This window comes from Sinocyclocheilus grahami, unplaced genomic scaffold (genome assembly GCF_001515645.1).
Source record: "Sinocyclocheilus grahami isolate Dianchi unplaced genomic scaffold, SAMN03320097.WGS_v1.1 scaffold1934.1, whole genome shotgun sequence".
Lineage (NCBI taxonomy): Eukaryota > Metazoa > Chordata > Actinopteri > Cypriniformes > Cyprinidae > Sinocyclocheilus > Sinocyclocheilus grahami.
The window spans coordinates 61,006-73,510 of NW_015507113.1; the positions used below are offsets into that span (position 1 = coordinate 61,006).

Below are 12,505 nucleotides of genomic sequence, written 5' to 3' on the forward strand. Positions count from 1 at the left end.
TTTTCTTACTGTTTATAAATTATAATTTTGTTTTATAATATATATATATATATATATATATATATATATATATATATACTTTATGCATATGCTACTTTTTAAAGGTGCAGTGTGCCACTAGGAGCACCAAAAACAATTTCTGTTTCCCAAACACAAAATTCTTCATCCACACTCTATTTAATCTAATTTCTGTTTTGGGGTTATTAAGTTACATTGCTTTTGTGTTTTTTCTTTCCTGTGAGCTGAAACAAGTTTCCAGTTTATTCCTTTAAAAACTTTACATGTGATTAATTTCAACTTAATTCTATCAAAGTTTGCTCTTGTATTTCCATTTGTAGCAGTGCTGAAGGCCAAACGGGGGCACATTTTGTGATGATCATAAATGGTTGCGCTTAGGGGACAATTGAGGGGATATATGAGGTAGTCATGTGGTGTGTTTGGAGTAGAGAAGCTCTGTTTTATTTGATTTACAGTAACTCCAGGAATAAGCACTACAAACATTTCAAGAACACAGTGACGTATATCAGAGTGGCTCTGCGCTACTGAGAATATCAGGGTTAAAACATGACTAATATAAAAACAAAACCATCTGTGTGTGTTGATCGAATAACTGGTTAGGCTAGATTGAGTACCATAGTCTGGGGTAAGAGTGTTTATTTTGGATTGTTACTGCATTGACTTGGGAAGTGAGAACTTGCGCAACTTCTTTAGGATGGTGTTTTTAAAGTACAGTAACAATAGAGGAACAAACTAAGAAGGATAGAGAAAGAGAAAACACATTTTCCTAAAGCCTAAAGTGTACTTAGTTTTTTTTTACGCACACGCTAGGCTATGACAAGACATTTGTCACATAAACGTCGTCATTGCTGTAGCAGACCCTCAGAAGTATTCACATTCGCCTGTGTGTTTCGTCCACTTGAGTATTCCAGACTCACCATCCCCCCAGATTATCCCACTGTTCCCAAATATTCGACATGCCCTAGATTTATCATGCCTTTCCTTGTTCCTACCTTTAAGCGGACCTGCTCATAAAGAGCAATGGGCCGGTTGCTGAAAGTGATGGCATTGCAGAAGCTGGCCTGCCGTTTGACGCTCCTTTGTGCTAGATCCATGACTATCTGAGAGCCCTTAGCGTTGGGGTGGAAGAGAAGGGGGTTCACGGGAACACCTCCACACAGATGCAAGGGTAAACAGCGTTTGGGTTTGTGGTGGCATCGGTGAGCTGTTGAGGGGAACGGTCCACCCAGAGAGTCTAGGAGAGAGAAAGAAAGACTTGGTTTGTAAACCATGGTTTGCCAATAAAAAACGAGTACAAACAATAATTTTAAGTAATATACAAATACATAATGTTGTGGAAATAAGTCTTCTCTCAGCTATAATCGTGTTTAAAACCTTAGCTCAATATGACTAAGCCTGGCCTTTACTTTCAAATCAATGAACCGCATAAAACAGCATCAGCCCTTGCATGGTGAGATTTGTCTGACCCCATTTCACGCAGCACTTGAGTACAGCATTTTTATTGGACAAAGTGATTTTTAGCTTTGTAGATAAATCTGATTCACTTTTCCCAACAGGCCGCACTGAACTGCACAATTTCAGTACTGAAGCACAAAATTCTTCAGCTTTTTCATAGAGCATTTCATTATTGTGATTTGTTTACGAATCAGACAGTATGTTGCACTGCAGATTTGTCTTTGCTTGTAATCATGTAATGGAAAATTGGGTTGACTGATTGTCAATGTGTTAATTTGCAACAGCCAGTCGTTTTCTCACTTACAAGCTCACAACTTTATTATTAGTATTATAATTATTATTTACTCTCCCCTCCTGAATAAAGGTGCAGGAAAAACAAGCAGGCTAATCTAGGCCTTACACTTTACAGTGCACATATGCAACAGGAAAGATCTTAATGTCATACTATTTATCAATCATATAACCTTATATCTTGTCTTTTTATTCACTTTGTGTTTTGGGCAAGACTACCCAAGTCCAACTGTTAACACTAACCACTGGGTTGTGCATTTCATATGCACACAGTAACATTATTGGACTATGCAGGTGTGGCCAGAGTTTTGAGAAGGTGAACATCCATGTTAGAGGCACAGTAATGATTGGGAATGCGTTCAGTTGGGACAATGTCATCCATGAGGGGTATGGCTATCCTCTCTGCGTTCATTCATGTCCAACATTCACCCAGTTGGCAAGGGGCTCCTTTAACAAGATAACACACCCTCACAGATCTGTAATGGCACAGTTGGAGGAGCATTGATGTGCTCTCAGCTATTGTGGTCCCTTGTAGAAACTGATAGTGGGCAATGACATGTTTCCTGAGCAATGCAGATAAGGCTACATGTCACAAGAGAAGAGAATAAAGACTGAATGTTTTTTCTATATCTGGCAACCTCAGGCTCATGCAAATGCCCTATGTGAAACTATCATATAACAAAATATAGTATTATAAAATCATTAATATGCCTCAGGTGCCTTTTCAGCCTTGTAAGTTGCATATATGTGTCTGTAAGTGTGTGTGTGTGTGTGTGTGTGTTGGCAAGTTAGCAGACAGACATTGTGTGTAACACTCATAGTCTGAGTACACTGAAATGAATACATTAGCAAACACAAGAGCTGCAGCTGTCAGACAGAAAATGGAGGTTAAGTAGCAGCGCATGTTCCTTAGCAACGCTGCCATGGTGAGAGCTTTCCATTTTCTGCTGATCTGAGTTCAGTGTCTGTGCTTTCTCTTAGTCCGTCTGCACAGGGAAAGACGATTCCAGATCGGTATAATCCGATAAATGTCTTTAAAAAAAAATCAGTAAATGCTGTTTTTTTAACTAAACTGGGTTTGAGGTGGAAAAGAGACATTGTACGTATTATTGGAACAAGTTATGGTACAGCGTAAACAATGTTAAATGTCCCGTCAACAACTTAGGTTCATTATTCGAAATAATTCAATTATAATTTAATTAAAATCAACATGAAACCTTATTGTCTTTCTTAATGGTGTTCCTGCTCTTATTGCAAACGATTCATAATAATTAAATTATAATTTAAATTAGAGTGAAATCATAAATGAACCTATTGTTTTTTTTGAATAATGTTCCTGGTCATTTTGTGAACGATTCATTGCTGCACGTTATTCCAAAGAAAAGGCTATAGGTATTGATTTAGTATTAAGTATATTAAGACATATTAAGTCTGGCTCCATTATAATGTAACACCCACTTTTTATAATTAAATAATAAAAAAGTTAAATTAATTAATTTCCTGATAGATAAAATCAAGTCCCACCCCACATTTTTCCCCATTAAAAATTAGCAAAATCTGTTGTAAACAGCAGTTCGCATCGACTTTAATAACTTTCCGTTGTCATACAAAATTTTATTATATAAGATACACACAAGTCTAATATAACAGCTCAGGACATGCAGAGACACAAACGTGGATTGTAAGTAATAGAAGCCAATGACATAGTCTCCCAAAACACAAGGAGCAGATTCCACCCTGGGCTACCGAACACATCATAATGCAGCTATTTCTATGGTAACCACATTATTTTTTAAGGTAACCAATGGACAGAAAATGATTCTTATATAAGTTCATCCCATAAAGAACAGTCTGGGGGGTCTGAGTCAACACACTTGAGCATATGAATAATCATTACATGGAATTAACTCATGTGGATTTGGTTTCCTAACCTACAGTACCCTGCAGTCGACCACTGAATACTTTTTAAAAATTATAAATATTATTTATAATAATTTAAATAAGAATTGTAGTAATACTTTGTAATACAAATTTATTAAATATATATATATATATATATATATATATACAGTGGGTACGGAAAGTATTCAGACCCCCTTAAATTTTTCACTCTTTGTTATATTGCAGCCATTTGCTAAAATCATTTCCAATACAGTCCCAACAGTGAAGCATGGTGGTGGCGGCATCATGCTGTGGGGGTGTTTTTCAGCTGCAGGGACAGGACGACTGGTTGCAATCGAGGGAAAGATGAATGTGGCCAAGTACAGGGATATCCTGGACGAAAACCTTCTCGAGTGCTCAGGACCTCAGACTGGGCTGAAGGTTTACCTTCCAACAAGACAATGACCCTAAGCACACAGCTAAAATAATGAAGGAGTGGCTTCACAACAACTCTGTGACTGTTCTTGAATGGCCCAGCCAGAGCCCTGACTTAAACCCAATTGAGCATCTCTGGAGAGACCTAAAAATGGCTGTCCACCAACGTTTACTATCCAACCTGACAGAACTGGAGAGGCTCTGCAAGGAGGAATGGCAGAGGATCCCTAAATCCAGGTGTGAAAAACTTGTTGCCTCTTTCCCAAAAAGACTCATGGCTGTATTAGTTCAAAAGGGTGCTTCTACTAAATACTGAGCAAAGGGTCTGAATACTTAGGACCATGTGATATTTCAGTTTTTCTTTTTTAATAAATCTGCATAAATGTCAACAATTCTGTGTTTTTCTGTCAATATGGGGTGCTGTGTGTACATTAATGAGGAAAAAAAATTAACTTAAATGATTTTAGCAAATGGCTGCAATATAACAAAGAGTGAAAAATTTAAGGGGGTCTGAATACTTTCCGTACCCACTGTATATATATATATAATATTTTAACTCTCGTTACCCAGTACAACACTGAATAATAAATGTTTCTTGAACAGCAAATCAGCACATTAGACTGATTTCTGAAGGATCATGCTGAAAATTCAGAATGATGCTAAAAATTCAGCTTTGCATCACATGAATAAATTACATTTTAAAATATATTAAAATATAAAACAGTTATTTTAAATTGTAATATTATTTCACAATATTACTGATTTTACAGTATTTTTGACTAAATAAATGCAGCCTTAGTGAGTATGAGATACTTCTCTTTTTTTTTATTAAGGAGGACCTTCACATGCTAAGGTCAGGTTCAAATTCTCTGTGTGGACTGTAGGTCAGAGAATGTCGTGTTATGTGTAAACCCCTCACATCACACACACTCTCACACGCTCAATGTTAAAATAAAACTGCTTGGTCAGCAGCACTCCTGAACTGTTTTCACAACAGAACATCCCGAGGCTGACTTTTTGCGGTTTCATTTGCTGAATATACATAAAGTCTACAGTCAAATATATTCGACAAACAGACAATATATGTTTTGTTTCATCTGTTTAACAGCTGCAAAAGACAGGAAAATAGTTTTAGATGTGCCTTTAAAGGTGATGTGTGTTCTTTTTCAGTGTTAAAATACACTCCTGTCCTAGCGTAATGCATTTGTAGTGTGTATTCTCTGGGAAAGTTTCAGGCTCAACAAGCCACATCAGGTCATATGCAAATGATATCATTATTTGCACAATCATTTGCTAAGGTAATTTCTTCTTATTATTATTTTTACATTGTAAAGGTTCACAACAGGGAAACAGCAGGTTGTCATATCTCATTGAGTTTTGAGTACGTTTTAGATGTCATAAATATTTTCAATAAATTAAAATAATTTTAAATAAGAAATGTATTTTATGTTTAATTATGTCAAGCATTGACCTTCTCTCTAAACAGTTATCTAGGAATTAGCTTTTAATTTGCTCTGTTGGTAATCACATTAACTGTTCTACTGTAAGTACATGTCCCCTGATACTCAATATAGCCTTATTAGTAAAGTTGTTTTAGGTATCAGACACCAGAATGTAAATAATCTACTTGAGAATCTGTTTTTCCTGAATCATTAAACAGTTAGATTTCATTAACTCATGTAAAAGATTATCCGAAAACCTTTGCTGTATTGCAAATACTGTAAATATTGTTGCAAACCAGACCTTTTGCTTAAATGTTTAAATAAAAGTAATTATACAAAATGGGAACATAAGTGTGAGATCACTTGAAACTGGCATCTTAAGAAGCCATGTACAGGTACTTGGCAACTATTCAATGCTTCTAATCCATCCATCGAGGTGAGGGGCATGTCATGTGACCACAACACGTGAGAGTAGTAGCAAGCTTGGCTAAAGATTCATATGCTAATATGTTTAGTTATTCTGGTTAAAAACAACAAGAATAACAGAGAGTGTTTCACCTTGCAGAGCAAACACCCTCTGGTCTCCACTTTACACAAAACCCTCGTTCAAGTGTCGTCACACACTTCAACTCAGAAAACACACGCTGGCACTTATCAACATCAACACTAGAAGAATACATTAATGTCTGTTCGTTTATTCCCAGCTCAGAACATTATTAGCCTTAAATTGCACAAGTAGATCTAACTTTTTTATTTGTTTTATATATAGGGTTTTTGAAAGACGTCTTATTGTTTATTTGATCAAAAATACAGTATGAACAGTAATATTGTGCAACATTATTGTAATTTAAGTAACTGTTTTCTATTTGAATATATTGTAAAATGTAATCAATTTAAGCAGCCATTACAGTCTTCAGTACCGCATGATCTTTCAGAAATCATTGTGATATTCTGACTATTAGCCTATTTGAAATGGAAAACTTTTGAAACATTGTAAATTTTTTACTGTCACTTTTAATCCATTTAATTGCATCTTTGCTTAATAAAATGCATTTCTTACTTACCCCAAACTTTTAAATGCTAGTGTATCATGGCTTCCATAAAGATATTAAGCAGCACAGCTATTTTCAACATTGATAATAATAATAATAATAATAATAATAATAAATGTTCCTTGAGCACCAAATCAGCATATTAGAATGATTTCTGCAGGATCATGTGACACTGAAGACACAATTGATGACATTTTCGATTACAAAAATGCCCACACTTGTATTTTTCTGTGTATGTGTGCATGTCTGTGTTTGTAATTGTGTTCTGAAGCCAATTAGCAACTATCTGATCATAAGGCAATAAAGTATGGTAAATGCATGCAGAACATATTAAGTGCTGGTCTTCTGCCATGGCTGGCTTGCTCCTAGGTGATCTGATCCGTACATAAACACCAGTGTGTGGCGGAGTCATTTCTGCGGTGAGAGAGAGTATTAAATGACTCATCAATGATGTTGTGCTCCGCAGAGGTGCAGCGGATGGTTACTTAGCAGCATCAGCACCTGACCTGCAGACATGTGTTTCTGTCACGACATAGAAACTGAGCGATGTAACCACAGCAGGGCATTGCAGATAAATGCACTTCCTCTGTTTGCCTTTCAATAATCTGTCTGTCACCGCAGCGCATTGACTCCGTGTCTGCGTGTCAACCAATCACTGATAATCAATCCCAACATGCCCCATTAAAAATTCCTCTCCAAACAAACTCCAGTGCTAACAGTTTCCTCATGTTGTTTGCGCATGGCTGTCTTAATGTGAATTCAACGAAATAACACCATGGTAATTGATTCAGTAATTTCAATACTTTTCATGCTGTTATATACAAATTAGCAGCAAATAACTGATTCAACACTGATGTTTAGAGGGGAACTGATTAAGAATTAGAGATGCTCAATATATTGGTACCAAATTGGTAATTAGCCAAAATTAGTTTTAATTTATTGCACTGGTCAATATTGGATATATATTGGCAAGTGTTGGATATTTAATTATGCATGTGCATTTCTTACCTTTCATACCTTTGCTGTCATCTCGCTTAGTTATTCTTTACAGACATTTAATAACACTGTAAATGTAATCTTTGAGTCAGATAAATAGCAAATCTCCAAATGAATTTCCATTTTTTCATATTGTACATTAAAATGTTGTGATGCTCACTTTTAGTTTTAGAGATTTAGTTTTATCAGTACCAGGTAGGATTTTTATATCAGTGCAAAAATTAATTGCACCGTCTGATAACGCCATTCATTGCACAAAATGTATTATGTACACTTATGCAAATCAGATTTGGTGCAAAAAAAAAATAGAGAGAGAATTTGTATATGCAAAAACACATGGAAGCAAACTGACTATTTGCATTTAACTTTCCATTTGCACTCATATTTTCAGTTTAAGGTGGAGAGTTGATTCTGGTTTTGGTCTAGTGACAGTGGGAAATATCTGGAACTGTCGTAATGTTCCGTTTTTACCAGCCTTTCTACTTAAAAATTACTTATTATTCATCTCTTGTGTTCCAGAGGTGCATGAGAAACACCCAATTGCCTTAAATACACACACACACACACACACACACACACACACACACACACACACACACAAACAAACACAAATGAGTATATCAGTATATCGTTGCTCAGATGAAATGTGCCTCTGGGTCAGGGTTCTACAATGGGAGGATAACTCAAACTGCACCATGTCATAATCCATTACAGACTGTTATTGGCTGTGCAGTAAATTGTACAATAACAGCAGGCCCATCGAGTGACGTGAGGCAGTGATAGTGCAGGCCTGTGATGGACTCTCCAGTACGCACTGCAGGCTCATTTTATTAAAGCAGATCTTATAATGGATCTCATGTTCATCTCTCTTGTGCGAGAGGTGCATGAGAAACACCCACTAGCCTCAAATACACACACACACACACACACACACACACACACACACACACACACACACACACAAACAAACAAACACAAGTGAGTATATCCAGCTCAAACACTACAAACCAGACAATCTTGATCTCAGTTCTGGATCTGTTTTTCTGCAAAGATCATATAAACCACTGTAATTTAAAGTATGTGAGGTGAAAGATGCATGCGTATCCGGATAAGCAATTTATATCCACTGTCAGCCTGCTGCAAGAACTAAAAAACTCCCTCAGAAATGGGAACTGGAAGGTGAGACTAGAATGTTATGCGCTAAATCATTTGTTCTCATGGTACATTTTTTATTAATTTTTTGATTAAATGAAGATAAACTTAAAGGGGTCATATGATGTTGCTAAAAATAACATTATTTTGTGTATTTGGTGTAATGAAATGTGTTCAAAAACACATTATTTTCCACATACTGTACATTATTGTTTCTCCTCTATACCCCGCCTTTCTGAAAAGCATTGATTTTTACAAAGCTCATCGGTCTGAAAATGGAATGAAAAAAATAGATTTTCCAACAAGTGCACTTTTTACTAGCACCAGGTGCTACTACACATTCGGGACTGTTATAGCTCTAGTCCCGGTTTACCTAATTGGATGTGATGTAGTGCTTTAATTAGAATTAATGATCAAGTGGATCAGATCCACCAAGGGTTCAGATTAACTCCAGGCCAATCAGCTGCACTCAGAGCCAGAGTAAAACGGAGAGATTTGCATAAACCAACTGCTTGTGTTTGTTTCAGTTACAGTCACCCTTCCAACACTGAAGATTATTCTCCCATTCACCCTGCAGGCCCACGGAAAACATCCAGTCACCAGATCAACTCCTGACATTTAAATCATATTGAATCTACATACGCACCACCATATATTTATCTTTGCCATGATTTGATATAGTAACTACTGCTTAATTGGATAAATATACTAATCAGTATTGTAATTCTAAGTTCTAGCATCTAATGAATAGTTAGTAGTGAAATTCAAGAAGATACAGTCACTAGTGGATTACTAAAAAAGCACTGACATTAAAAAAATAGATAGCCTACTTGCAAGTTTAGCAAGGAATACATGTTAGAACGACGTGCCAAAACCAATAGCAGCACAACAGTCTGAACATGAATTTCAGGACATATCAGTATCAGCGACTGTGCGTAACCAACAACCGTGTATTTTATGTAGAACTAATCAATTGATTTATTTGGTTCTTTTAAACCAGCTGCTTCACGGGCTTGTTGGTAATAAAAATGAAAGGCTGTGGAAAACCCGCAGTAAATCCTTATTCCCAACAACAGAGGGAATCCCCACAAATTCCCTTCCCTTTCTCACGCGCTCAAGCTGCTGTGGGGGAAACACGTCTCCTGTCGTTCACTGACACAAGCGCCTGGACGCGGAGACGCGCTCGTGTAGTCGTTCCTTGGAGCGCAAAATCTCCAGAAACCCACACAAAAGCCATCTACATGAAGTCTATGACTTGTGCTCGATTGTGTTTTTTTGCTGCAAGTATTCCAATACCTATGTGATATTTAGAGGCAAACGTTTTCTATCTAAATTCTCATATCTGTCTATTCTTTACAGTACAGCTGAAGCAGCGCGTATCGGAGCCTTCATCAGCAGGCAAACATAATGAACATCATTCAGCGGTTGCATGTAGATCCTTAACGCAGTTCCTCACCGTACAAGGCGTTTCGGGTTATCTGGCCTCCCATGACTCAACGCCGGGTCACTGTTTTGCGCTGGCCGCCTTTATTTCTCAAAGGTTGCGAGTGCGATAATTCCACACCGACATAATTCTGGAGGAAAATATCTCTCGGCCCCCGAAACGAGATGTAAACAGTCGGACACTTCTCCTGTCTCGGTGCTCATTGACTGAGCGCGCGGACACCAGCGCCACACTGACTCATTTACATAGAAGGCGGAGTCTGAGAGCGCTTCACTGGGTGCCACGCCCCTCAACTACAGGCAGTGTCTCTCAGATCATTCCGAGACCCACGCAGACCTATAAAATATTCAGGAACTCAAAAGAAAACAAAACCCATTCTGTAACATGACTAACCTGATATACACACACACACACACACACACACACACACACACACACACATTCCATAAGCGTAATGGTTTGTATACTGTACAAACTGTATGTGCTATTTACCCTACACCTAAACCTACCCCTTACAGGAAACTTTGTGCATTTTTACTTTCTCAAAAAAACTCATTCTGTATGATTTATAAGCTTGTTTCCTCATGGGGACCTAAAAAATGTCCCCACAAGGTCAAAATTCACTAGTATTACTATCCTTGTGGGGACATTTGGTCCCCATGACATGATAAATACCAGGCACACACACACACACACACACACACAGCTATTGGAACTGTAAGTCCTAGAAACTAATAAATATTAGCACAATTCAAGAAGATTTTTAAATATTCATTAATTATTTTGTTTTACCACATAGGCGCAAGGTATATAATATAAACACATGATAATACATTAATTATTATAAACAAACAGACATCCCTATATTTCATGACATACTTCAGTTTTCAAGGTCAAAGTTCAAAGGGAGAGGTGAGTTTTATAACACAGAAGTTAATTATATATAATTAATAAAATGCATTATAATTATTAGATGTTCTTGCCGCTTGTGTTACATCCCTTGCTTTGTTAATGAAATATGGTATGACATAATAAATAAAAGTATATTTATTATATTACCAGTATATGGCAGGTGTGTTCTCAGGTATTTTAAAAAAACACTATCGTGAACTAAAATGCCCTTTTAGGTGTCAGGAGGATGTGGTTGACCTACAACAATATCTCAAGAGGAAGTACAGCTTTCAATTTGAAGAAAAGAGGAAGTGCCAAAAGAGGAATATTTTTTTAGCAAACAACAATTGCAAAACACGGGACAATTATGTTTATAATCACTTTTCTGTCATGTTTTTGAGATATAGTGAAACTCCAAACAAAATCTATATGGCCAACCCACTCTACATCTCAGCAGAATGACTAAATTAGTCTGTTAAAGACCCCACTACTCTAGAGGAGGCTGCATTTTCCTTTCCTCCCTGACTTTCTTGGAATATTGTTCTGTTCTTCTGTGACCCTTAAGAATTATTATGACCTGTTAATGTCATCTCGGGGCAATCTACTTATCTGCACTGATCTGGGACTAGGTCCTGCTAACCCATATTTTAACCTCATCCACTTCAAGAAACATGTCTTCAGCGTCTAAAACAGTTCAAAGGGTGGTTAATTCATTACACTTTAGAATTGACGTGGCAGAATTTAATTTATGTTTCATAAAGATATAAATATAAGTCAGTTAATAAAATAAAGAGCTGGAGAGTTATGTTGTTACTAGTTAATAAAAAAAGTGATTAAAAAAGGGCAGGGAGGACATAAACTCAATTAAACTAATTCTCACTATTGCCTCTCTGATTACGGGGAAAACATTATCCACTAAAATCACGTTAGCAATAATATTTACTTTTTTGAGTTCCCCTTTTTTAACAATTGGAATTTTGAAGGGAACCATAACAAACCACAGGCCTTCGCTCCAGAACACCACCACTTTGATCAAAATGAAATCATCGCTTACTCCACAACGATGGGCTGATTGGTGCTCTCTTGCTCACACATGGTGCACACATTTTTGGGAGCCCATGCCCGAAATGCACAAGCACTAGTGCTACTTTTGTGTTCAGGAATAAGGGATTGTCATACGACTTTCATTAGCACCGCTATGAATGATGAATCGATATCCTTTTACAATACATGACGACTTGAAATTAATAGTTCTCTTACAAAACCTCCTCTGAGAAATATGTTTGCCATTTAGTGGTTTTTGGATTGTTTTTATTGTGAGGTAATAAAAGATCATGATGTTGATTATTTTCATCAGGTTGATTACATTTTTTGTCAAGATAAACACACACACACACACACATATGTATATATATATATATATATATATATATATATATATATATATA

At 36.7% G+C, this 12,505-nt stretch overlaps 1 protein-coding gene across 1 annotated transcript in view; it reads right to left on the reverse strand.

Annotated features, from left to right (window-relative positions):
• Nucleotides 1-10,389, reverse strand: part of LOC107573405 (E3 ubiquitin-protein ligase NEURL1-like) — a 28,254-nt gene extending 17,865 nt beyond the window's left edge. The window contains exons 1-2 of the mRNA XM_016259840.1: nucleotides 10,179-10,389; nucleotides 1,011-1,252 (exon numbers count right to left, since the gene is read on the reverse strand). Coding sequence (XP_016115326.1) covers nucleotides 1,011-1,252; nucleotides 10,179-10,212 — 276 coding nt within the window. The 5' untranslated portion in view covers nucleotides 10,213-10,389. The remainder of the gene's footprint in view (nucleotides 1-1,010; nucleotides 1,253-10,178) is intronic.
• Nucleotides 10,390-12,505: the final 2,116 nt, after the last annotated feature.